General features: G+C 60.5%; 4 protein-coding genes across 8 annotated transcripts; 1 reads left to right on the top strand and 3 right to left on the bottom strand.

The window, feature by feature from the left end:
- Positions 1-205: 205 nt before the first annotated feature.
- Positions 206-5,012, bottom strand: LOC129209243 (flavin-containing monooxygenase 5-like). Its single transcript, XM_054833394.1, has 8 exons — positions 4,704-5,012; positions 3,371-3,559; positions 3,123-3,285; positions 2,277-2,419; positions 1,826-2,025; positions 1,373-1,722; positions 888-960; positions 206-805 (listed from the first exon to the last, which is right to left on the bottom strand). Exons 1-8 carry the CDS (start codon positions 4,836-4,838, stop codon positions 448-450), a joined length of 1,611 nt encoding a protein of 536 aa, XP_054689369.1. The 5' UTR covers positions 4,839-5,012; the 3' UTR covers positions 206-447.
- A 545-nt stretch (positions 5,013-5,557) lies between these two features.
- Positions 5,558-11,190, bottom strand: LOC129209242 (flavin-containing monooxygenase 5-like). 5 transcript variants are annotated; one of them, XM_054833390.1, is made up of 10 exons: positions 10,940-11,189; positions 10,337-10,768; positions 9,366-9,583; positions 8,959-9,147; positions 8,711-8,873; positions 8,333-8,475; positions 7,712-7,911; positions 7,007-7,356; positions 6,585-6,657; positions 5,558-6,341 (listed from the first exon to the last, which is right to left on the bottom strand). In XM_054833390.1, the coding sequence occupies exons 2-10, from the start codon at positions 10,503-10,505 to the stop codon at positions 5,996-5,998; spliced, it is 1,851 nt and encodes a 616-aa protein (XP_054689365.1). In that variant the 5' UTR covers positions 10,506-10,768; positions 10,940-11,189; the 3' UTR covers positions 5,558-5,995. The 5 variants fall into 5 exon arrangements, with proteins under 5 accessions (XP_054689365.1, XP_054689366.1, XP_054689368.1 ...); XM_054833391.1 differs by lacking the exon at positions 10,337-10,768 and having other exon boundaries at positions 9,366-9,532; positions 10,940-11,190; XM_054833393.1 differs by lacking the exon at positions 10,337-10,768 and having other exon boundaries at positions 10,940-11,186.
- A 1,792-nt stretch (positions 11,191-12,982) lies between these two features.
- On the bottom strand, positions 12,983-16,542 carry PLPP6 (phospholipid phosphatase 6). Its single transcript, XM_054833950.1, has 3 exons — positions 16,516-16,542; positions 15,849-16,267; positions 12,983-13,899 (listed from the first exon to the last, which is right to left on the bottom strand). Exons 2-3 carry the CDS (start codon positions 16,249-16,251, stop codon positions 13,529-13,531), a joined length of 774 nt encoding a protein of 257 aa, XP_054689925.1. The 5' UTR covers positions 16,252-16,267; positions 16,516-16,542; the 3' UTR covers positions 12,983-13,528.
- A 201-nt stretch (positions 16,543-16,743) lies between these two features.
- On the top strand, positions 16,744-23,861 carry FAM78B (family with sequence similarity 78 member B). The gene is made up of 2 exons (XM_054833948.1): positions 16,744-17,179; positions 18,682-23,861. Exons 1-2 carry the CDS (start codon positions 16,917-16,919, stop codon positions 19,202-19,204), a joined length of 786 nt encoding a protein of 261 aa, XP_054689923.1. The 5' UTR covers positions 16,744-16,916; the 3' UTR covers positions 19,205-23,861.
- The last annotated feature ends 100 nt before the right edge of the window (positions 23,862-23,961 follow it).

Here is a 23,961-nt window from a genome sequence, read left to right as displayed (position 1 = left end):
GGTGGGCCGTGAGCTGAGCTGAGCTGGCTGGCTAGGCGGTGAGTAGGCTGGCTGTGGGGTGGGGAGGCCGGCGGTGGGATGCAAGTGGCCAGGGTGCTGCCAGGCCCTGCGTGGGCAGGACAGACACCGGAGCTGGACACTGAGCACACACAGCGTGGTCCCTGGTCCCCTCAGTGCGGGGACAAGCTTTATTGCCCTTTTCCCGAGGCGCCCTGTCCAGGCGAGTTCCCGGTTTCCCCACTGCTCTATGCAGACAGCCCGTGGGTAGGGCCTGCGGAGCCCCGGCACAGCAGGACGGTGAGATGGAGCAGACCGCGTCTTCAAGGAGCCGACTCCCTCCGTGCCTCCTGACGTGGCAGCAGACCTAGCACAAGGCTACGGAAACACCCAAACCCAAAGGAAAGGAAGAAGATTGCCAGCAAGACCCGCTGTCTCCTTCGTTTTTGGTTAAGGAGAGAGCGAGACATAGACAAGGGTGGCCACAATCAAACCGATGCTGAAGAAGACCTTGAAGATGTGGGGCACGGTGCTGGAGCCGGGAGGATGGTCCCCGGCTCTGGTTTGCAGGGCCCTGACCACACGCTGCCGCTGGGTGAGGATGGCCTCCCTGGCGCCCGCCCACTCGCCCGGGCCCCGCAGGCGGTACTGGTACGGCGTGCAGGGCCCGAAGACCACCTCCAGCGCCAGCTTGGGGTCGGTGAGGAAGAGGGCGAGCAGGTTGGGCTTGACCCCCACCTGGCAGGCGAGCTCGTCCATGTAGGGGATGTAATCCACCTGGATGGTGTGCCGCTGGCTCTTCACGTACCTGCGGACAGGGAGGGCAGGTGGGCTTGGCATGTGGGCACGGGGTAATGGTGGCAGGGGTGATGCCAGCGCAGGGTCCTTACCGCTCAGCCATTTTCTCCTTGGTTTGCATGACATCAGCCAGCATGTCGGCAGATGGCGGCAGGTCCTGCAGCCCTGGGGAAGAGGAGGCCGTGGCTGGAGGGAGGGCTGTGCTTCCGCCATGGTCCGGCTGGGTCTGCAGCCCAGCCTGGCCTCTGCTTGCACACAAAAGCCTTTGGGGCTTTGGGGATGTGCCACCATGGCAGGAGCAAAGCAGGAGGCACAGATGGAGAAAGTAATGGCAGGAAAGGAGAGGGAGAAGGTGGTTTGCAGGCAACAGGATCTGTTAGTGGCCCCCGTTAGAGAGGATGAGCACAAGGCTCCTTGCAAAATGCAATGCTGGGTTTTGTCCCTATGAATAAGCAAAAGGAGGACAACAAAGGTAAGTGGAGGGAGACGGTGTGCGAGAGGATGCCGCCAGTTGAACGGCTCAGCCTTGCCGTGGCCAAGGGAGCCTGGCTGTGTCCCCCCACCATGCCTCACTTACCCTTGAAGACACGGGTGGCCCAGCGACACTGGAGCTCGGAGATGGGCATGATGGCACCAAGAGGCTGGATGAGGCCGATGAAAGCCAGCGTCGGCTTCTCCAGGTCAACAGGGAACATGAATTTGTAGAGGGAGATCTGGTTCTCCACCACCTTCACACAGCCCTCGAGGAAGGGGAAGGAGAAGCTGTATCCTGTGGCAAAGACCACGGCGTCGATATCTTCCCTGGTGCCGTCCTCGAAGATGGCAGATGTCTCCGTGAACTCCTGGACGTTTGGCTTCACCCGCACCCTGCCTGAAATGATGCGGTTGGGCAGGTCGTCGTTGACAGTCGGGTGCTGGTCAAAGATCCTGGAAGGCACAAGATGGACCTCGTGTGGGGCCCGGGCAGTGGGATGGGCAGGGGGATGGGCAGTGCTGGGGCAGGTCCCCGGGGTGCTGCCAGGGTGCTCACCGGTGCCGGGGCTGGAGGCCGTAGAGCGCGTGGTCGAAGCGGGCATTCAGCTTCCTCTCCACGAGAAAGCTGCTGGCGTTGTGGGGCAGCAGGCTGTGGAGGAGCTGTATGAAGCGGCTGATGTAGGAGAAGTCGGAAGGGAAGCCACCATCTGCCACCCGGTGCAGCACCCAGGTCCCACGCTTGGTGCTGAGGAAGACCTGGGAGGAAGGAGAGGCGAGGTGGTGGTGTGGCAGCATTCTCAGGACCGGCCTGGGACCCCGCCGTGCTCCTCAGGCAGAGGTGCCAGCACAGCTGCTGGGACCACAGCAGCCACCCCCATCGAGAGGGGACAGGGTGCTCGTGGCTGGCTGCTGGAGGGAGGGGAGCCCACGCGATGGCAGGGGGTTCCTCAGTGCCTCTCGGGGTCCGAATAATAAGCACCCCAGCCCCGGGGGCTCTCCCAGCACACCTGTTTGGCTGTGTGGCTCAGCTCCACTGCGATGTCGATGCCTGAATTCCCAGTGCCGATCACGACCACCCGCTTCCCTGAAAAGGACTGCGGGCTCTTGTAGTCCCGGCTGTGCAGGTACCAGCCCTCAAACTTTTCCAGCCCTGGAAGAGAGAGGGAAGCAGGGGCATGTGGCAGGGGGTGGCTGTCCCCCTGCTCAGACTGGTGGTGTGTTTTGTGAACAGGCTGGTGCCCAGAGAAGTGGTGGCATCTCCAGCCTGGGAGATGCTCAGTGTGGCCCTGAGCATCCTCCTCTGGCCTTGGGGCTGGCCTGGCTTGGAGCAGAGTTTGGACTGGAGACCTCCATGCTCCCATCCCAAAATCCTCCTGCAGTTCCTGCCCAGTGCCAGGCACCAGGGGCAGAGGAGCAGCCGGGGTCTGTGCCATCCCGCCAGAACCTGGTGATGGTGTGCTCCAGCCTGGTCCCCAGGTAAGAGGTTCTCCACGGCTGAAAGCCCTCCAGGAATTTTTGCCTGGCACCCAGAGGAGAAGGCCACTGCCAGCACCGAGCTTTCGAGCTTTGTCGTGGAGCCGGAGAGCCCAGGGGGTGCGTGGCCAGCAGCTCAGGGAGCCTGTCTGGTGGGAGAGGTGAGCTGGCAGCGGTGGCACCTGGTCAGGCACTGACAGCACAGCAAGAGCAACCAAGGACAGACCAGCAAGATGGGTGGGATAGCAGCATGCTCATGCAATCCCGCCTGGTGCGTTAACCTGTGGAGGCATTTTTGGCAGCAGCCAGAGCACGGTGGGGGCTGAGCCGAAGAGGAGGGTGCTCCCAGGGGTGTCGGGGAGCAGCCCACGGGATGGTACCTGGGAAGGTGCTCAGCGGGAGGTGTGCCTCGGTGTGGTGCCCGGTGCACACCAGCACAGCGTCGAAGACGGCCTCCTCCTGCTTCCCCTCGCTCTCCGTCACCACCTCCCACTGGCCCGTGGTGGCGAAATCAGGGCGCTTGGACACGCGGCACACGCTGGTCTGGGTGCAGGATGGCAGCGGGCGTCAGGATCCCAGCACCCCCTGGCCCCGCTGCCGCCGGCTCCCCAGCCCCCCCGGCTCTCACCCTAAAGCGGATGTGGCGGAGCAGGTCGAAGTGCCGGGCGTACATGCGGAAATACTCCATGATCTTGGAGTTGTGCATGTAGTTGGGGAAGTCCTCGGGGATGGGGAAGTCGCTGAAGCACATCATCTCCTTGGAGGTGTTGATGATGACGGAGCGGTAGATGCTGGCGCGGCCCTCCTCGGGGTGCTCCTGCGGGAGTGGGGCACGGCTCGGCGCTGGCACAGGGACTCCAGGGCTGCCTGCCTGGTGCCTCACCGTGCCCGTGGGTGCAGGATTAAGCCACGGGTGGTCGTACACCCATCCCTGCACCCAGCACCCTCCCACAGGTGCGACTGCTCATGCCACGAAACAGGTAAGAGGAAGCTCTGGGTTGGTGGGGGCCGTACAGTGGTGACAGCGGGTCATGGAGTCTTGTGCCTCAGTTTCCCTACTCCCACCCCTGGCCCTGGTGGGGCGATGCATTCCTAAAGCTGCCCGTGGTGCCATTGCCCCAGTTGCCCCATCGGGTCTCGCCAGTTGCTGAGCCAGCTCCGGTGCTTCCGGCCAAGCGGTCGTTCCTGCTCGCCGGGTCCGTGCCGTGGCTGCCCTGGCTCAGCTCCACCAGCCCCTTTTCTGACCCGCCATGGGCAGAAGCAGCAGACTGTAACCAAGCCACCCCAAACCCCACGCTGGCGTGGTGAGGTGTGTCCCCCCCCCTGGGCTCTCCCACCTGCGTATCAGGGCATGGTGGGAAGGCTTGTCTTCTTGTCGGTGGGTCCCCAGGGGAAAAGTCAGCAGGCTCATTAGGTGGGGGAAGAAATGAGCTCTGGGGCTTCCCTCCAGGGCAGGGAGAGCCAAAGCACAGAGGAGACAGCGTTTGGTGCCTCTGCGTGGGTGAGCAGCACAGAAGCAGGGAGAGGAACAACTGGGACTTCCAGGGAAGGGCTGGGCAGGATGGGGACCGGGACAGCCAGCAGGATCAGGTGGGACCAGGATGGGTAGGAAAGGGCTGGAGGGGACCAGGAGCAATGTGGCAGGGGAAGGGATGGGACCGGGGAGGGAGGGGTGGGAAGGGGGAAGGCTGAGCTGGGGGCATGAGCTCTGGGGTAGGGTCTTTGGGTAGGGTCCATCCTCCTGCTGGGAAGGAGATGGGTCCCATGTGACCGGCATACCAGCTGGCACCATGGGGACCTGCCACTGCTGCAGCAGTTTTTCTTTCCTGCGATTTTCCTTGGAAACCCATCTGCTGCATGCATGCAAAGCAGAGGAGTGGCGCTTCCTTAGCTGCCAACAACCCATCCCAATCCTGTCAGTGCTGCTGCTGTGGGGCACGCTGGCACGGCACGGGGCTTACCTCAAAGCGCCAGAGCCCCCCGATGTCCCTGCTCCTCTCGAAGCAGATGGGTACCAGCCCCTCATCCAGGCAGCATTTCAGGGCACACAGGCCAGAGGCACCGGCACCGATGATGGCTACTTTCTGGGCAGCCATGTCCCGTGGTGGGGTGGAGGCAGGGATGCTGAGGAAGCTTCAGCCAGGGGCGAAACACACTCGGGAAGATGCGGAGATTGGTGGGTCACACCGGGGGAATGCGCGGTGCTGCTTGGTTGGGGATGGCTGTCCCTGTGCTTCCCATGAGCAACCAAGGTCAGCTGGGGTGTCACAAGATTTTGTATTCCAGACATGATCTACAGGTTCCCCCCACTGCCATGCCACACCTCCTGCCTGCACCCGCCTTCCACAAGGGGCTCATTAGCTTCTGTAAGTGCTTAACAATTCCAACACTGCCCCGGGACTTCCTGGGTGCGGGGGCTGAGATGTGGCCACGCTCCAGATTTTGGCAGGTCGTGGCATGGAAAACAAAACGGGGGAGATGCTCAGAGCACTGGTGGCCAGCAGCTCTGCTGGCCTCGGTGTGTGGTGGCCAGGACCCAGGACCCCCTGTCACTGCTCTGGGTCCCCAACCCACCCAGCCATCCTCTGGAGGGGCTGCCCACAGGTGACAAGGGTGGCACCGAGTCGTGACCTGCTCTAGTGGCGCACACCCTGGGTGAGGCTGTTTTGCTGTGGATACACGCATGTGCATGCATGCAGCCCGTGCTGCCACGGAGCTGGAGCTGTGCCGCTGGCACGAGGCCACCCTCAAACCGGTGCATGTCCCCTGGCACACAGGGGATGGGGTGGTGTCAGTAACGGGACAGACGCCTGGCTCTGTTTAACACACTTTTATCCAGTTAGGAAGTCTGTAATGCCTTTGCTGCTTAGCTCTCGTGTGAGTGTAGCCAGCGGTGGCTCAGCTGGGTTAGAGGTGACAGGAAAGCCGGTGCATCCCCACTGGGTCGAAAGCACTGGTCAAGAGGGACTGGATTTTACCCTGCATGTGAGCAGGTTTCCTTGTCCGTCCCCATTGGCAGCTCCCCAGGAGGATGTGCAGAGCGGGCACAGAGGCATTATTTCAGCAGCCGGGGAGGCTCCACGCACCCCGAGCTTGCAGTGGGGCCGCAGTGGTACCGGGCAGGACGAGGGCTCCTGCCAGCACTGGGGTGCGCAGGCTGCCGTGGGGCAGGGGGTGGCCGGCCAGCCCTGCCGGCACACCACAAAGCCTCCTTTCCCTCTGGGCAAACCAGCAAGAGCAGGTACCAAGTAAGCTACAAGTAAGCAAAAATGACAGCGAGGACGGCCGCGGTCCCGACCAGCTTGAAGACAAGGGACATGGCGGGGGCAGAGGCGTGCTTCTCCACGTGTCGCGTCTGCAGGGGCTTGATGATGCGCTGCCGCTGGGTGAGGATGGCCTCCCTGGCGCCCGCCCACTCGCCCGGGCCCCGCAGGCGGTACTGGTACGGCGTGCAGGGCCCGAAGACCACCTCCAGCGCCAGCTTGGGGTCGGTGAGGAAGAGGGCGAGCAGGTTGGGCTTGACCCCCACCTGGCAGGCGAGCTCGTCCATGTAGGGGATGTAATCCACCTGGATGGTGTGCCGCTGGCTCTTCACGTACCTGCGGACAGGGAGGGCAGGTGGGTGCTGGAGGCAGAGCTGGCAGGTGCCCCGCGCACCAGCAAGTGGTATTGGACAGAGCCCCATGGGGAAGGATCAGTGGGGTGGGGGTAATACGGTCAAGCGCATCCCTGCTGTCTGTTGGCACGGCCAAATGTGTCGGGATGCAGCCACGGGACCGGACAGGTGCACATGAGCAGCCATGCCCAAACCAGGCCCTTCTCTGTTCCTGGGGATGTCTTACCGCTTCGCCATCGCTTCTTTCTTCTGCTTGATGTCAGCCTCCATGTCGTGCTGTGGGGGCAGCTTGTTCAGCCCTAGGGAGGATGAGCCACAGCATGGGGGTGCTGCACCCCGCCGGCAACAGTGGCAGCTGTGGTGCTGCCCTTGCCTGGGTGCTGTGCCCGTGCCGGCACCACTGTGGCGGCAGGTCTGGCATCTGAGGCGTGTCCAAGCTCCTCGGGATAGGAAGGAGCAGCCCGTGGAGCTCAGGGTATGGAAGTCCCTGTGCTGCTCACCACAATGGCTGCAAGGCAGCCATGCCATTGCCCATGACCAGGATGGCACAGCTGACTGCTGCCTCCCAAATGTGGCTGGGCACCATCTGCCCCAACACCGGGGGTGCAGGCTCGGGCTGCTGCCACAGGGGATGTTTGCCTCGCTTACCCTTGAAGACACGGGTGGCCCAGCGACACTGGAGCTCGGAGATGGGCATGATGGCACCGAGGGGCTGGATGAGGCCAATGAAAGCCAGTGTCGGCTTCTCCATGGTGGGGGGGAACATGAATTTGTAGAGGGAGATCTGGTTCTCCACCACCTTCACACAGCCCTCGAGGAAGGGGAAGGAGAAGCTGTATCCTGTGGCAAAGACCACGGCGTCGATATCTTCCCTGGTGCCGTCCTCGAAGATGGCAGATGTCTCCGTGAACTCCTGGACGTTTGGCTTCACCAGCACCCTGCCTGAAATGATGCGGTTGGGCAGGTCGTCGTTGACAGTCGGGTGCTGGTCAATGACCCTGGAAGGCACAAGCAGCCGTCAGGGAGCTGGGGTGGGGTCTCTGCTCCGTGTCCTGCTCCAGCCACTGCTCCCTGCTCCGAGGATGCTCGTCCCCCAGGATGCTCATCACCACTGGGGCTGGTCCCCCAGGCATGCTCAGCTGCTGCTACTGCACTGTCACCAGGGGTCCCCAGAAGGGGCAGTGGTGGCTCCCTCGAGCACTGCCTGGGCACACCACAACTTTTTAACTGGGTTTTTAGGGCTCGTGCCTCAGCAACGGCCTGGACACAGGGAGTATGGGAATGGCCAAGCAGGGCTGGACACGGAAGGAGCCGAGGGGTCCTCTCCTGGGCAGGGGGAGCTTTTGCTGGTACCTGTGCTTTGGCTTCAGGCCATAGTGCGAGTGGTCGAACCTCGCGTTCAGCTCCTTCTCTGTGAAGTCGCTCACCATGGATGCACTCAGCAGGTTCTTCAGGAACATCTTCATGCGCGTGGTGAAGATGGTGTCGATGGGATAGCCTTTTTTTCCAACACGATTGAGGATCCACGCACCCCGGCGGGTGCTAAGGAAAACCTGGGTGAGGAAAGAATCATCTCCTGAAGGCTGTGATGGTGCTGGGGGGCTGCCCAAGGAGGGGCACGTCCTTGCCCTGTGATTGCTCCTCTTCACGCTGCCTGGGTGCTGGGCGAAGACCCGGAGGGCAGAGGGAGCCAGGGGTGGGCACCTGGCAGGGAGAGGTAGGGAAGAGCTGCAGAGGCAGCCCCAGCCCGGGGCTTGGGGATGGAAATCGGGATATCCTTATGGGATTGGATTGAGTCTTGGCTGCCACTGCTGCCTGGCAACTGGGATTGCCAGGTGCTGGCACTGCCGAATGCAGTGAGTGCCAGGATGGAGCGGCGGCCGTGCCAGCGCCTTGGTCCTGGTGTCCTTGTGGAGCTGGCAGTGTCCCACAGGGGGCTGCCCTGCCCACCGGGACCCCGCTCCTCCTGCTCACCTGCTTGGCCGTTTGGCTGATCTCCACGGCCAGGTCTGACCCTGAATTCCCAATCCCAATGACGACAACCCTCTTGTCTGTGAAAATCTGGGCATCCTTGTAGTCTCGGCTGTGGAGGTAGTGGCCCTTGAACTTCTCAATGCCTGCAGGTGGGGAGGAGGGATGCTTGGCTTCCTGGTGCTGGCCTGGAGGGTCACCTCCCAAAAAGCTGAAGTGGGGACCCTCCCTGGCCCACCAGACCCCTCCTGGGGAGCATGACCCCGAGTCAAAGCAAGGCAGGGAAACACTGAGGCCAGGAGGAAGAGCAGCAGGGAGAACAGGGGCTCCCATGGTCGAGCTTTCTGTGGTCTCCCCTTGCACTAGGGTGTGAGGCAGTACCTGGGAAGGTGCTCAGCGGGAGGTGTGCCTCGGTGTGGTGCCCGGTGCACACCAGCACAGCGTCGAAGACGGCCTCCTCCTGCTTCCCCTCGCTCTCCGTCACCACCTCCCACTGGCCCGTGGTGGCGAAATCAGGGCGCTTGGACACGCGGCACACGCTGGTCTGGGTGCAGGATGGCAGCAGGTGTCAGGATCCCAGCACCCCCTGGCCCCGCTGCCGCCGGCTCCCCAGCCCCCCCGGCTCTCACCCTAAAGCGGATGTGGCGGAGCAGGTCGAAGTGCCGGGCGTACATGCGGAAATACTCCATGATCTTGGAGTTGTGCATGTAGTTGGGGAAGTCCTCGGGGATGGGGAAGTCGCTGAAGCACATCATCTCCTTGGAGGTGTTGATGATGACGGAGCGGTAGATGCTGGCGCGGCCCTCCTCGGGGTGCTCCTGCGGGAGTGGGGCACGGCTCAGCGCTGGCACAGGGACAGCGATGGGGAGGGATTGCTGGGGCTGATGTGGTGGCCCTTTGTGTGGAGCCCCTGCCCTCAGCCTCCTCCCCAGGACCCCGCCGTGGCCAGCTGCGTGCCACCCTGCTGGCCACCACCGCTGATCCCCGGCTGCTGCGGTGCTGTGCCCCAGCAGGATGTGTGGCTCGCAGGGATTACCTCAAACCTCCAGAGCCCTCCGATGTCCCCGGTCCTCTCGAAGCAGATGGGCTCCAGCCCTTCTTGCAGGCAGGCTTTGATGGCACACAGCCCGCTGCTGCCCCCTCCGATGATGGCCACCTTCTTTGCCATGCTGCCCACCGCAGTGTCTCTGCCTGGGGACAGTGCTGGAGAGCTGGGATGAGCAGTGAGGGCAGCAGTGGTGCAAAATTTTGGCCCTGTGCACCAAAGAAGTCCCAAGCTGAGAGGCAGCTCCCCAGAAGTTTGTCTGGGGCTGCAAGGCAACTGCTATTCCTTCCCCGGCAGGGACCTGGCTGGTGATGGGATTTTGCACCACCACGCTGTTGCCGCTGGATGCCACGTGGAGAAATGCTACCGAGTGCCAGGCAGCCTCAAAATCTCCCTACCCACGCCGAGTCCCAGCGATGGAGGCGTGCCAGAGTGCCGTGCTCTGCCTCGGCTACCGATGGCTCCCTCCCGAGTGGGCAACAGCCCCTCTGCCTGCCCTTTGCCCTTCACCCTCTCCCTTCTCCCGGGAGATGTCCACCGTGCCGCCCCAGTGTCTGCTGCGTGCCGGCAGCCGGTGCGGACGGCCTCAACCGACCTGCAGCTGCGGAAGCGGCAGCCGGAGAAAAGCTGGTTGCAGGCAGGGAGCCACACAGAAGTCTCTCCGGGTTGCCGAGAGCTGTGACGCCAGATGGAGGCCTGGTTTTATGGTGCTTGGCGGCGGCGAGCGGGGCCTCCCCCCTCTGTCACTCCTCCCACGGGCTGCGGAGGGGAAGCCACCTCCCCGCTGGTCAGCTTTTCCGGCGACAGCTCTCGCTGCAGCCTTGGATGGTGCGGAAAGGAGCCGTCCCAGGCAACCCCCGTGTGGGGACAGTGTGGGGACATGGGGGTGCAGGAGAGGCAGAGACACAGCCGGTCGCTGTGGCACGCACACCGGTTAAACAACCACTGCCCTGAACGTTTACCTCTCGGGTTATCCGGATCAGCCCAGCCCTGTTTATGCTGGTACGTGGGGGCACCCACGGCCGCTCCAGTTGCACCCAGCATCGCCCGGTTATCCGGATCATCCTCTGTGCCACTGGGCTGGGCATGTTGGCACAGTGTCCCCATAGCTGTGGCTTGCTCCTGGACCATTGGAGTCCCGGGGCCAGCGGGACCCCGGTGCGAGGAGCACTGCGCTGCTGGGGTATTGCTGGTGCCAGGGTGGTGGGGCCGGTTAGGAAAAGGCTGTCCCTGGCAGCAGGAGGCACAGACCAGGTGGCTCGGGAGGACACCGCTGAGTCCCGGCACACTTGGACAATCTGGGGGCTGCAGGGGAAATTTGCTCCCCTATGTCCAGGGAGCTTCAGCCAGGAACTGAGCGAGGCACAGGTCTGCAGAGGGGCCAGGCTTTGCAGCTGAAATGGTTTTAACCTTCTAAAATTCTCAGTATGTTTGCAGTAAGTCCAATAAAGCTCTTTCTGTCCCTCGCTGTTGGCAAGGGCTGATCTCCGCCTGGGGCAGAGGCACCGTGCTGCCAACCCACACTTCGTGCCTACCTGTTGGAAAGCATCAAAAGCATCTCTTACCAGGCAGAGGGATCAGCACGGGGATGGCAAGGAGGCAGCACTGGCAGCGCTACTCTCCCTGCTCCTCTCTCAGCTGGCTTCTGGCTCTTTTGCAAGCTCTGCAGGGACTGCTCAAGGATGACATGTACAGTGAACTTCTCCCAGCTCTCAACCCCACGGCTGTGCTATGAAACCTCGGTGCAGGTTGCCTTCGAATTCACCCTTCTCCCTCGGCAGCTACAAGAGACTGCACAGCCCTGGACTTTGCCCCCACTGTGCTTGTGCTCATGGCCCGGCTGAACTGTGCCGGCAGTCACAGGGGACTGCGGGAGTGTGCCAGGGTCAAGTCATGGTATTTTTGTCAAGATCGGCTTGTTGATATCTGCGGGAAAGCCGTGGTCCTCTGTGCCCAGTGAGCACCCAGGACAGACAGCATGGTGGGCAATACAGACAGACACATCTGCTCTGGGCTTTCACAGCAGGCAGAGGTGCTGTGGGACAAGCTGAGCAGAAAGCACCCATGTCCTCCTTCCTATCAGCGGGCTGGCACCCGTGCTCAGAGGAGCGGTGACAAGCACAAGCACAAGAGGACACCAAAGGTCTCACTGGTGGAGGTGGGGAGAAGCAGAGCAGAGGTGAGAGGGCAGCAGAGCAGCCTGTGACCCAGCAGGGCTATGCACTGGTGATGGCGGGTGCCACCAAGCAGCTCGTGGAGGGTCCTGCAAGTGAGGTGGGAGCAACTTTTGGCAGCACATGCATGTGGGAACAAGCCACAGGTACACAGAGTTGCTGCCGTGCTCCTCTGTGGCCTGGAGAGGAAGACCCCAATGGCTGTAAGAACCGCTTGGACAAAAAGCACCTCATGTTTGGGAGAAAGTAGAGCTAAGATGTTTTGGCACTGCTCAATAAGCCCTGATTGCCCCAAACCGTGACCACAGCCGTGTGCCATCTGCCTGTGATCCCACAGTCACCAGAGACCTCATCTTTGCCTTGGGGCAGAAGAGCTGGCTGGGGTGGCCAGGTGCTGCCGTGCATGTGCCGGACTGGCCTAGCTGGCTGCCAGGCATGCGATGCAACCCAGGAGATTATTTTTTTGGGGTCACTGGAGTGCAAACCCACAGCTGGCAGCTTAACTGGCTCACCATGCCGGTGGGTCAGGGCTCAGTTCTGGGGGAACCTCATCAGGTCAAGCACTTTTATTTCAGCTCCTGTGTAACTGACGGTGGGTGACAGACAGAGACGGGGTGCTTGTACCAGCAGCCCTTGGGCTGCTCCTGTACGCTTCACCCAGAAGAACAGCACACTTAAACACTGCCTGGTTTTAATATGACTTAATCTGTGCTTTCCAGGTTGTGAGCACACTAACAGACCTTCATGGCCATGAGGAGCCTCACCTGGAACCAATTGTCCCCACCTACATGCCAGGAGCACCATTTAAGCTCTGTCCAGAGCTCCTTCTGCCTGGCTGTGGTCTGTCTTGATGTGGATCTTGTGCTCTTCTGGCTCAGCCCCATCTCATTCCAGAGGCTCACCACAGTTGCCTCCTGCCAAGAACATGCAGTCCTCTAGGAAAAAAGGCTGCCAGGACCAAGAGTGCCAGGGTAGGAGAGCCAGCCTGCCCAGAGCATGGGGAGCTGTGGTGGTGCTCGGCAGAGCACCTTGCTGCAAGTGGTGCAGGTAAGGCTCAGCTCCTGGGGCTGCCCAGCAGCCTGGCTGAGGTGTACTGCCAGCCAGGGCTGGGGGGAAGGGGCTTGCTCTGCAGCGTGCTGTCAGCAGCACTGGTAATGTGCTGACAAACAGGAATTGCTGTGAGTGCACCGTACCCCCCGGGAGACTGAACCCTGCGGAGGGGGAAAAGGAGCTGTGAGGCTCTGCACAAGGGCTTCAGGAGTAGGCTGCTGCTGGGAGCTGCTTCTCCGGTTAGGTACTCCCTTGGAGATGGCATGAATGGCCCAAACCCTGAGTTGCACCATCCTTTCCCCATGGTACTGGAAGTGAGGTGCTTGTGTCCTTGTGGGTGGAGGTCTGGCCTCAGTGCGGTGCTTAAATCAAGAGCAATAGGAAAGAGACACACTGCTTAGGAAGGCAGAGCTCTTTATAAATGTGAAGACAGACCCCAGCGAGCCCCCTCCAGGCAGACATTATGGAGCAGGCTGTGCAGGGCAGGCTCACAACAGCAACACAATCAGTGTATTTACAGCATACAGATACACAGGCAATCGCAGACACCTCTCTGCAAAGCCACAGCTACCACCTACGCCATGGGCTAACGTGACAAGTGCCCAGCAAGGGCACGCTGATTCACAGTATCAGCAGTGAGCTGCCAGATGAACGTGCTGAGCCCTCCCTGGGCTCTGCAGGGACTGTTTTTTCATGGGTGGTCAGTCAGTGCAGCTGCTTGGCCAGTGCACACGCTGCCTGACAGCCCGTCAGGAGGGCAAGACAGCACCAAATGTCTAAGTGTGGGCCCAGGAGCCTGCAGCACCACTAGTGTTGAAGTCCTGGCTGGATAGATGGGGTCTAGGATGTGAGTTCAAATCCAGGTATCCCCTCCCTGTGCATGCTTAGAAAACCGGGTGCATGCCCCCTCCTTTGGGAGGGACTCAGCCATCAATGGCTCCAGAGCGCAAAGAGGGCAGGCGTTCTGAGTGGGGACAGCCAGCAGTACTCCACCACGCTGTACAGCGCGTAGCCCAGCAGCAAACCGCAGAGCACGTCCGTCACGTTGTGCCTGCCCAGCATGACCCTTGAAACGCCGACGATGAGAGCCCAGAGAACTATGAGGACTCGCAGTGGGACAGCGAGCACCAGGTGGTGCAGAACGAAGCGGCAGACCAAGGCGGCTCTGGTGGCATGGCCAGATGGAAAGGAGTACTTGTCCACTGAGATGGTGACGAACATGTCCATCTTGTTGTGGGTGGGCCGCCGCCGCCTGACAAGCCCTTTCACCACTGCCACCAGCACGAGATCCAGCAGCAACGCTAGGAGACAGTAACAGTGAGTGAGCAAGGTTTGGTTTTTCAGTGGTTTTTTTCTTTCTCCATGGAAAATAAGGCAAGAATCAAAGCAGAGCCATTAGCTAAGAAGAAAGCGCTTGGCTACCAAAACCTGCTAAGAGAAGGCAATATTTCCCACGTCTATAATGCCCAGGTGGGGGGAGCATGGCACTCGCCCAGTGCCTGGCCTTCTCCAGCATGACCACATCTTCAATCTCCACTCCTGCTGCGTGCAGCCCTTGTGCAGCGTCAGACCCTCCGCCCGCCACAGCCAGCAATAGGGCTTGGCCCAGCTCGCACCCAAGGGCTCTTATTTTCTGTGCAAAATCTGATCCTGCCATGACTCAGGGCTCAAGTTGACCCTTAATCTGAAGGGAACAGACGGGTTAATATTCCCCGCAACTCCCTGACAGCCCATGCTGACTCAGCATTGCTTTGCCCACCCTTGTGGCTGGAGGTCAAACCAACTGGGTGAATAATCAACCCTCTTCAACCACGGCTCAGGATGAGGGGCCCCGAGCTCACGTGGTGCTGCCAGGGCTCCTGTGGTCTGGCTTCTCCCAGCTGCCGGAGGGATTAATGCCAGAAAGTTAACTGCGCTTTGGTTTTCAAGAGCTGAATAAAGGATGACTTAAATAATGGTGGTTTGGCCCCAGAGAGCTACAGGCTGTTGCGGTAGAAATCAGAGGCAAAGTGCCTCTGAGAAGTGTTCAGCCAGTATTTGGCAAGAGCAGCTTCTCATGTAGCATAGAGGGTTCTCTCTCTACCCCTGTTAACTTGGGTAGTGCAGAGCTCCCAGCCAGGGCTACTTCTTCCAAGGAAGTCTTGTGAGAGCCTGACTTCTGCTTGTCTTAAGGCTTGTTTCTGGACACCAAATCTTTCAGTCACTTCAGTTCATTCCCTTTGGTTAATCATTTAAGAACAAATATTCTGCCCCCCCCCCTTTCCAGGTAAACCTAATTCAATTGCTTTTTCTCTTTTTCCATATCATTTGGGAGATTCAGCTTGGACACTAGGCAACACCCCTTCCCCACAGGGGTGCTGCAACCCTGGGATAGGGCCCCGGAGAAGTGGGTGGCTCTGGCCCAGAGCGATAAGGGCTGGACAAGGCCCTGGTGCTGGGACAGACCTCCTCGGAGCAGAGGTCAGGCTGGAGGCCTCCTGGTCCCTTTCCACAGCTCTGCTGTGAGACTGTAATTTAACCATGTGCTGTTAGATGAAAAAGATGTACAAAACTATATGCTTCCCACCAAAGAAATTTCAATTCAAATGATGTGTGAGATACCAGTTATTTGCAACTTAATAAAAGAGTAAGAACTAGAAACCTGAAAAGGTCTGCTGCTCTGGAGCTACTACAGTTTCTAAACGAGCAAAAATGAAGAATCTAAGTATACCTAATAGAACAGAATGCTAGGGGGGGAATATTACACCACATTAAATTACAATGCATGCTGTAAAGCAAGTTTCCTCACTGGCTGATATGGATCAATCCGTGCAGCTACTGCCTGCAGGGAGCAGACATCTGTGTGCCAGAGTAGCTTTACAGGGAAAGGGCTGGTGTCTCAACACAGGCAGCTGCACCTGAAATGCACTGCTCTGATAAGGTGAAGATCTAAAAGACAGCTCAATTCCCTGAAAGTTTTTGTGCAACTGCAGGAGCAGTTTAGCTGTCAGGAGTTTCACAGTGTGTGATTTGGGCCATGACAGATAAACCATACCCATGCCACCACACCCTCTAGCTGCAGGGTTTCTCTCTCTCTCATACCTGACATCCTAGATGAGCCTGTACCAGTTACTCAAAATCAGCTGGCTCCCTCGGGGCTATAGGAGGCAGAGATTTACGCAGCTTTGCCCTGTCCTTCAGGTCCCATCCTCCCGCCTCTGCTCCAGCCAGCCCCTGCCTGCAGAGCCCTTTGGTGAGCCCCCAGCCTCACCGAAGAGCAGGTTGAGCAGCACCTCCCTGGCCGCTAAGCTGTCGCTCTGGTAGAGCCCGTAGATGGTGCCCAGCAGCCAGGGGATGCCGTGCCCCGAAACCTCGATGACCTTCATGAGGGGACGTGCGCTGCCCCAGGCCGAGCCCTCTCCGGCGCAGACGCCCAGGCGCTTGGAGGCCCAGAGGTCGATGGCGAGCAGGGAGCTGAGGGCGATGCCCAGGAAGGAGGGGTTCAGCTTCATGCAGTCCTCCTCGGGCAGCGGGGCTGCCGCCGAGCTGCCCGACTCCTTGCGGCGTGACGGGCTGTCCGGGGGGCCGGGGCTGCGCTGGCTCACGAGGGACAGGAACTCCGGGCGGCCGCTGCTGCCGGCGCGTCGCTCGCGGCTGCTCCGGGGGCTCGGCATGGCGAGAGGAGCCGGCCTGGGAGAGGTGGGGGCCGCTCGCCGGCTGCCGGCCCTGCTCTGGCACCGGGACCCGGGCGAGCCGCCCAGGACCCCGCCCGTCACCCCTTGCCCTGCTTCTCCCCCGGCACCGCAACCTGCCGCGGGCCCCGCTGCCTTGCCCCCGCACCCTGCCCGGCACCCCCGCCTCCCGCTACCGCACCGCCGGGTCCCAAGTCCCCCTTCCCGGCGTGTCCCCGCTCCCCCGCACCCCGGCTCCCCCGGTACCAGCGGCCCCGGCGCGGCCCCGCTTCCTCTTCCGCCGCCCCCCGTGACGCAGCCGGTTGCCATGGAGCCAGGACACCCCGGGGCGGGGCTGCGGCGTCCCCTAGCGGCGGGGAGGTCCCCACCCTCCCTCCCGCCGCGCCCCGGGGCGGGGATCCGTGGGCTCGCCCCGCCCTCCCCGCGCACGTGCCCGCCCCGGCCGGCGTACGGCAGCCGACGAGGGCCGCAAGAGGCGCGGCGGCGGCGGCGCCTTCGCCCTGCCGGCGCCGGTGCGGGCGCCGGTTCGCGGGCGGCGATGCGCGGCGGGCGAGCGGCGGCGGGGGGACGGGCCCTCCCCCCGGCCCCGCGGCTCGGCGGCGGCGGCGGGTGACGACGGCTCGGCGGCAGCGGCGGCGGCGGCGGCGATGGGGTGCCTGCAGAGCGTGGCCTGCAAGGCGCGGGTGCGTCGGGAGCAGATCGTGGTGTCGGACGTGTCGGCCACTATCGAGCCGGCGGCCACCGCCATCGAGGAGAGCTCGCCAGTGGTGCTGCGGTACCGCACGCCCTACTTCCGCGCCTCGGCCCGCGTCCTCATGCCGCCCATTGCCCGGCGGCACACCTGGGTGGTGGGCTGGATCCAGGCCTGCAACCACATGGAGTTCTACAACACCTACAGCGACCTCGGCGTGTGAGCACCGGCACCGGCACACCGGGGTGGGGAGGGGGGGGACACACGGGACCCGGCACCGGGCACTGCACCACGGCTGCGCTGGGGCGGGGAGCGGGGGCCCCGCGGTGGGTACACGGCACGGGCACCCCGGCACCGGGCGTTGTGCCCATGTCTGCACCCGCAGCCGTGCCCGGGTGTCACCCGCACCCCAGCGCCCGCTCCCGGCACCGTCCCCGCTCCCTGCAGACCTGACCCCGCAGCCGCCCCTGCCCGGGCAGCACCTGCGCCTCTCGTCCTCCCGCGCCAGCCGGGCGGCCTGAAGCTTGCTCGTTCGAGGGCTCTGTGGCCGCCGTCCCGTCGAGTGGCATTTCTTCTGGGGCTGGGTCGTGAGCGCGGGCGGTGCTGGGGGATTTGCCCCCTTGGCTTGTGTTGAAAGGGAGAAGTGTTGCCGTGCTGGGCAGAAATGGCTGCTAGGAACCAGCTTTTCCCAAGGCCGGGAGTGCGGGTGGCTCAGGAGGACACCGAGGGGCAAAGCTGTTGGCTCTGTCGCTGCGTCTTCTGCCGTTTGAAAGGGGCGATGTGAAAGGGGGCTGGGATGGCCGGAGGGGTCTGTTCTGCAGCCCGCCGGTGGGCTGCTGGTGCCCAAGGTTGCTGGTGCGGGGCAGCAAGCAGGATGGTGTGCGTGGGCACCGGGGGAGCAGCAGGTCCTCGTGCTGCCTGCCCATGTCCTTGCATCGTGGCACATTCGTTTGCACATGACACCGGAGCACTTGGGGACGTTGGAGCGAGCAGAGGTCATGACTCATCGGGGAGATGGCAGCCGGGTGTCTCTAGCCGCTCGCAGGCAGCTTCAGAACCCAAATGCGTTTGAAGCCGGAGCTCGGACTCAGCAGGAAGTTTCACCGAAGCTCCCCGCTTGTAATTGCCACGTGGCAATCGTCTCCCTTGCCATAGCCACGTGGTGTTGCTGACATGGTTGGCAGCCAAGATTTTGGCTGGAGTTCCTCCCCCCACCCCAACCATATTGCAGGGATTTCATTGTGCCAGCGGCAGGCATAATTGTGGTATTTAATTACGTATCTCTGTGCAGATGCGTGTATTTAGTGGCATAAAATTCAGAGAGTTTTATCACAGGAGGGGGCTGCTGACGGGCTTGGCCAGTGCCGTGGTCACGGTGCTGCAGCTGGCGGATGGGGAAGGCCGCTCTCCTCCAGAGTAGGAGCTGATTAAGGAGAGAGCGACCCCAGAGAGACTCGCCAATGAATTTTGGCCCAGTTGGTTTGATTGCAGGTTAGTTAAAAGAGTGTTTCGCTGGCAGAACAAAGGTTTCAGCTAGCCATGACTGGCTCGGCGAAGAATCCGAAGCTGAATTTGTTCTTGAGGGAGGTTCTTGAGACCTTGCTGCAGGCGTGGAGAGGTCCTGAAGCTGCTTGCCGCCCTGTCCCTCCTTCCCTGTCCCTTGCCGGGCGCTGGCGCTGTCGTTTCCCTGCTAACCTGGCCTTTCTCTTCCTGTTTGCTAGGTCAAGCTGGGAGCTGCCCGACCTGCGAGAAGGAAGAGTAAAAGCCATCAGCGATTCAGATGGCGTGAGCTACCCCTGGTATGGAAACACCACAGAAACTGTGACCCTGGTCGGGCCCACTAATAAGATCTCCAGGTTCTCAGTGAGCATGAATGACAATTTCTACCCCAGCGTGACGTGGGCTGTCCCTGTGAGCAACAGTAATGTGCCGCTGCTGACCAGGATTAAAAGGGACCAGAGCTTTACCACGTGGCTGGTGGCCATGAACACCACCACCAAGGAAAAGATCATCTTGCAGACTATAAAGTGGAGGATGCGAGTGGACATTGAGGTCGATCCCATGCAGCTGCTGGGGCAGCGGGCACGGCTGGTGGGAAGGACTCAGCAGGAACAGCCCCGGATCCTCAGCAGGATGGAGCCCATCCCACCAAACGCACTAGTGAAACCCAACGCCAACGATGCCCAAGTCCTCATGTGGAGACCCAAGCGAGGCCAGCCTATAGTCGTGATACCTCCCAAGTAGAGCAGCGCCGGGGCGTGCGTGTGAGGACCTGGGTGCTGCCGACCTGCGACAAACGAACGGGGTTTCTGAGCCAAAGCAGACCTCTTGGGTTCTTCTGCCTTTGTAGCCGTGGTTGGAATCGTGGCTCGTCCTTAGTCAGAAAGAGAGCCTGGCCAGCGCGGAGGCGCAGAAGAAGGATCGCTGAGCTGGAGGATTTCCCGGGAAGTGGAATCGAGTATTTCTAGGGGCTTGTGGCTGGCAAAGAGGCTGTCTGACCTAAACGACTCGTCTTTCCTTGCAGGGCAATGCAAGGAGCGTGAGTGCGATTGAACCGTGCCTGTGGCAAATGCTGCTTTCCACCCAACTGGAGGTAGAAGCGGAGACCGTGCCTGCTGGACGCAGAGGGTCCTGTGATGTCCCTTCCCGCCGGGGTGCGGGTGTCCCCGCAGTGTCTATACCTATGCATTTTGGATTGATAATCGACCCCTCGCCCTGTCCGCTGGGACTGGGTGGGAGGGCCTGGGAGCGGAGTGGGAGCTGGCAGCACCGGGGTGCTGATCCGGAGCCCAGCACTGGCTGTCACCGCTGCCTGGGAGGATTTTCCGCAGCCGAGGGGAAGCGGGATGTTTTGCATGCATCTGGGTGTGTTTGGAGTAGTTGTGAGTGTAGGAGATGCCATAGCTCTTTTCCGTCTTGGAGTGAGATCTAAGGGCAGGTTAGATGTCCTTTTGTTTTAAGGTGCACTAAATCTTTGCAGTTCTTCAATCTTCCTCTCCCCAAAATCCTACCGGCCCTTCCTTCATGGAAGCAAAACCGATTCTCAGCCAAGCGAGAAATTGAGAGCCCGTTCACCCAGCCCAGGGTGAGCAGGTGCTCGCTGACCGTGGGTTACCCAAACCAGCCTGGAGGTACCCTGGGACTCGCACGCACTGCAGACCCAAGTCCCTTGTGAAAAGTTGGGTGCTTCCTCATTTTCCACGCAAATGCTGGCTTATGTGGAGACCCTCCTCCTCCTCAGCCACCCTGGGAGCAGGGTAGATACAGGCGAGGGTGCTGGCAGGGAGGGGATGGCGTGCCTTGTTGTAACTCCCCAGGCTTTGCAGGGATGGGGGTCTCCTCTGCGTGGGTCGGAGGCAGGGATGTGAGCAGAGGCTGCGCAGGGCAGGCATGGGTTTGCCTGGGAAGGAGGAGGCGAGCGCGCTGCTTGGGTGCTGCTTCCTGCTACCACAGGTGCTTGGGGGATAACGGGGTTTTATTTGCCTTTCTCCTTGCCCTTGGCTCTCCTTGCCCCCAAGCTCTCTTGGCTGCCTGGATCGCTAGCATCGTCTGGTCCATGGGGTGGTGCTGGTGCTGTGGCCTGTGACCTGCGATTCCCGACGTTTCGCCCTGGCGTTGCAGCAGAGGTGAAAGCCGTGGCTGCGCTGCCAGCGCCCCAGGCCCCGTCGCTCCTGGGTAGATCGTTACGGCTTTTGCTGCTTTCTCTGCTCTGTCCTCCGCCCCAGCGCAAGCTCTGCGGCTCCCCCCTCTCAGGCCCCTGCCTTCGTGCCACGGCAGTTTTGTGCTGCCCGGGGACTGTGGGTGATTCCTGCTGGGAGGGTCTCATCTTCTGTCCCACTGCCAGGAGATCCTGGGAAGAGCTGTCGTGTTCGGCACTTCGGTGCAAAGCCTTTCCTGCGGCATTGGCAGCGTTGCCCTTAGCCTGGCTGTCGGGATGACCAGCCCAGTGCTGCTTTGCTCCCCTGAGTGTGCCGGCACGTCCCCGTGGCATCGCTCCTCAGCGTGGCCGAGCTCCTGCAAAGCTTCTGCCACGGCTTGTGCTTTTCCAGGGCGGGATGTGCACCCCCGTCCTCAGTGGCAAAGGGGCCCCCCAGGCATCTTAGACCAAAAATCCCTGTGAAATCCCCATGCTACTTATTCTCAGTAGTGTCTGCTGCTGATTCGATTATTTGATTTTTTTTCTTTTGGGAGCATTGCATTTTGATGCCTCGACGCACACTTCCCCGTGCTGGGGCCGGCGGTCCTGCTCCTCCCGCTTGGCCTCACGGGTAGGCTGGGAACCTGCTGCTTTCAGTGCCTACGTCTGGGTTTTGCTGGGGGCTACAGCCTCGTGGGAAAGGTTTGGAGGGAGAAGGGGCTCTGAGCTTTGGTTTGCTGCGTTTTCTGGAGCAAAGCTTTTACTGGGAGCTGGCTGGCACGGGAAGATGTCCCACTCTTGTGAGACTCTGCCCATGGTTTTGTCCTGGTTCGTGATCGACGGCAGCTTTTGCCATCACTGGTGTTTCATTGTTCAAAAAGCCTTTGGAAGGGAGTTAGAAACTTTAAATACAATTTTCCTTAAGATTTGGGGAAAGGAAGAGGGGTAAGTACCTTTTGGTTTGAAATAAGGCAGATGATGCATATTTTTGACCCAGTGGGACAGAAATGTCTCTGGCAGCACTAGAACTAAAAATCCAGAGGAAGGGGTTCCCCAACAAAACGGGTTGCCCCGTAGTGGGCTCCTGGCTGGGAGAGGATGCTGCATCCAGAGCGGCTGTGTGAGCCAGCTCCCCAAAACCTGCAGGGAAGGGCCGGGGATATGCTCGGGGACTGCGTGCCGGCTGTCAGCCTGGGGAGCTGCCATGGCACTGCCGTGGTGCCAGCCGGCTGGGAGAGCGGGGACGCTGGTGCAGGGATGCTGTTAAATTCATTGCCGTCTTTTGGGATGTGCTGGCCAGCCAGAGCCTCAGCACATCGTCTGCCGAGACAACAGTGGCCGCCGTTTCTGTGCGTGTGTGTCTGCAGCTTCTCTGGCTCGGTGCTGCCTGGTGCCGGTGTTGGGCTCGGTGCCTGGCCGCAGCCGTGTGCCTGAGCTCCCAGGGCTGCCCCAGCCTGCAGGCAGGCTCTGGCTGAGCCCTAGGGCCATGCCCGTGTTCACCCCTTCGGGCTTCTGCCAGGCTTCCGTGCCCGCTCCTTCTCTGATGGCTGGATTTGATGCACTTAACTCAGTTTGATGCATGGGTTTTCTTTGTGGGCATTTCTCCACTTTTAAAAAAAAAAAAAAAAAAAAGGTTTGCAAAAATTGTTTGCAAAAAAACTTGCAAACAATGTTTGCAAAAATTTGCAGGCGTTTTGCAAAAGGTGTGTGTTCACTCTCGGATGGAGGTGCTGGATGAGCATCTCCCTGAGTTCAGTAGCAGTGACCGGTGGAGCCTGGGTGCGGGGCTCGCGATGCTCGAGGGAAGGGAGGGAGACAGACAGATGGTGTGTGAGAGCTCCCACGTGTGAGACCAGGTTCAGCTCATGTCCCTGTGGCCCTCAGCCATATTGATGGGGAACCTGAGTGGGAGCCCTTCCTCATGCCCCCCTTTTGTATTAGCACCCCGTTATCTCAGGGAGGGGCGGGTCACAGAATTGCCCACCTGTGTGCTTCCCCCGTGCCCTGAGCCTCGGGGTGCCCCTTCCCCTCTGTCCCCATCCTCGGGTCACTTATTTATTTATTTATTAACTATTATTTATTTAAGGTTTATTTAAGTTATTTATTGGTATTTATTGATGGCTGGAAGTTGGGGGGTCATTTCTGCTGCATGACAGGGGCAGCTGGGTCCCCCCCCACCCAGCCCCCTGTGTTTCGGGGTGCTGCCCTGTGTTCGGGAGCATCACTGGGGAGGGATGCTCACGGCACCCGCGCTCCCATCCCCTTTCGGAGCCGGGTGGGGGAGAAAGGAAGGGGAATCACATTGGTGCCCGCAGGGAGGACACCCCATGCTCATCCCCTTCCTGCAGAAGCTCGAAGCCCCTGTGCCCCCTCCCCAGGCGCTGTGCTCCCTCTCGTGCCCATCCGTATTTATTGACTGAGTCTCCCGGCATTTCTCCGTTCGGCTCCTGCTGGATTTGCTGTTGCCAATTCCCGGAGATGGTGAGAAAAGCCAGGACGTGTGGGTGTTGCTATGGAGAAAAGACCAAACCAGGTATTCTGCTGCCGCATGGGGAAAATCGGAAGGAGGAGAAGAGGAAAGCTGGTTTTGCAGAGTGCCTTAAACACAAATGACTTTACTGAGTAGGGGGCTCGGACTTCTGTCTCTGGATGTTACTACCAACTCGAACAAATGTTGCATTTCACTTCTCTGGGATTAAAAGAAAACCACTCGAGCTGTACTGGAACCAAACCCTGTGTTTGCTTGAGTCCGTCTTGCTCGTTTGCATCTGTGGGGCCATGGCGGAGCAGGCAGTAATATTAATATATTAATATAAATCCTTTTCTTTTGGTAATGAAAGAGGGGAGTTCTCTGAAATGCAGCCATGTTTAGGGAAGGATGTCCTCAGCAGGGTGGCCTGGCCTGCATGCCGGGGTGAAGGAGGACAGTGATGGGTGGCAGGAGCTGGCAGATCTGGGTATTGTCCGAGGACTGACAGGCCACATCCCAGGCGGGTGTGGGTGCTGCCCCAGGATTAGGGTCCACAGGATGCTGGAGGGTATCTCATTGCATCCAGCATGTTGCTTGCCATGAGTATCGACCCGCCTAGTCCCCACTTGCTGTGGGGTACGTTTGTGCCCTGAGTCAGCAAATTTCTAACACCTGCTCGTTTTGAGTGTTGCTGATTGCACCGGGCACGGAGAGATGCTGGCAGGAGCAATATGGCTGCCTTGGGCCCCGCTGCCTTGTCCGACATGATTTGCCCTTAAACAACTTGTGTTTCCAAAGTGCCTTACTTACAGAGCAAACCCCAGGGCAGCCTGTGCCGCTGCCACCCACCCATGCGCATGGGCACGCATCCCAGCTGCACGGCCTAGGGGACAA

The sequence above is a fragment of the Grus americana genome, chromosome 8 (assembly GCF_028858705.1).
Source record: "Grus americana isolate bGruAme1 chromosome 8, bGruAme1.mat, whole genome shotgun sequence".
Taxonomy (NCBI): Eukaryota; Metazoa; Chordata; class Aves; order Gruiformes; family Gruidae; genus Grus; species Grus americana.
This window is presented reverse-complemented; position numbering and strand designations above follow the sequence as displayed.

Bases quoted from the DNA above. Each gene is read 5' to 3' on its own strand.
- FAM78B (XM_054833948.1), top strand. From the start codon at position 16,917: ATGGGGTGCCTGCAGAGCGTGGCCTGCAAGGCGCGGGTGCGTCGGGAG. The intron at 17,180-18,681 runs GTGAGCACCGGC...CCTGTTTGCTAG, and splicing joins ACCTACAGCGACCTCGGCGT to GTCAAGCTGGGAGCTGCCCG.
- PLPP6 (XM_054833950.1), bottom strand. From the start codon at position 16,251: ATGCCGAGCCCCCGGAGCAGCCGCGAGCGACGCGCCGGCAGCAGCGGC. The intron at 13,900-15,848 runs GTGAGGCTGGGG...ACTGTCTCCTAG, and splicing joins GCTGCTCAACCTGCTCTTCG to CGTTGCTGCTGGATCTCGTG.
- LOC129209242 (XM_054833390.1), bottom strand. From the start codon at position 10,505: ATGGTCCAGGAGCAAGCCACAGCTATGGGGACACTGTGCCAACATGCC. The intron at 9,148-9,365 runs GTAATCCCTGCG...CCACTCCCGCAG, and splicing joins GAGGGCTCTGGAGGTTTGAG to GAGCACCCCGAGGAGGGCCG. The intron at 7,357-7,711 runs GTACCAGCAAAA...TGTGCCTTCCAG, and splicing joins GGCCTGAAGCCAAAGCACAG to GGTCATTGACCAGCACCCGA.
- LOC129209243 (XM_054833394.1), bottom strand. From the start codon at position 4,838: ATGGCTGCCCAGAAAGTAGCCATCATCGGTGCCGGTGCCTCTGGCCTG. The intron at 3,286-3,370 runs GTGAGAGCCGGG...TCCTGCACCCAG, and splicing joins TCCGCCACATCCGCTTTAGG to ACCAGCGTGTGCCGCGTGTC. The intron at 961-1,372 runs GTAAGTGAGGCA...CCTCTTCCCCAG, and splicing joins GGCCACCCGTGTCTTCAAGG to GGCTGCAGGACCTGCCGCCA.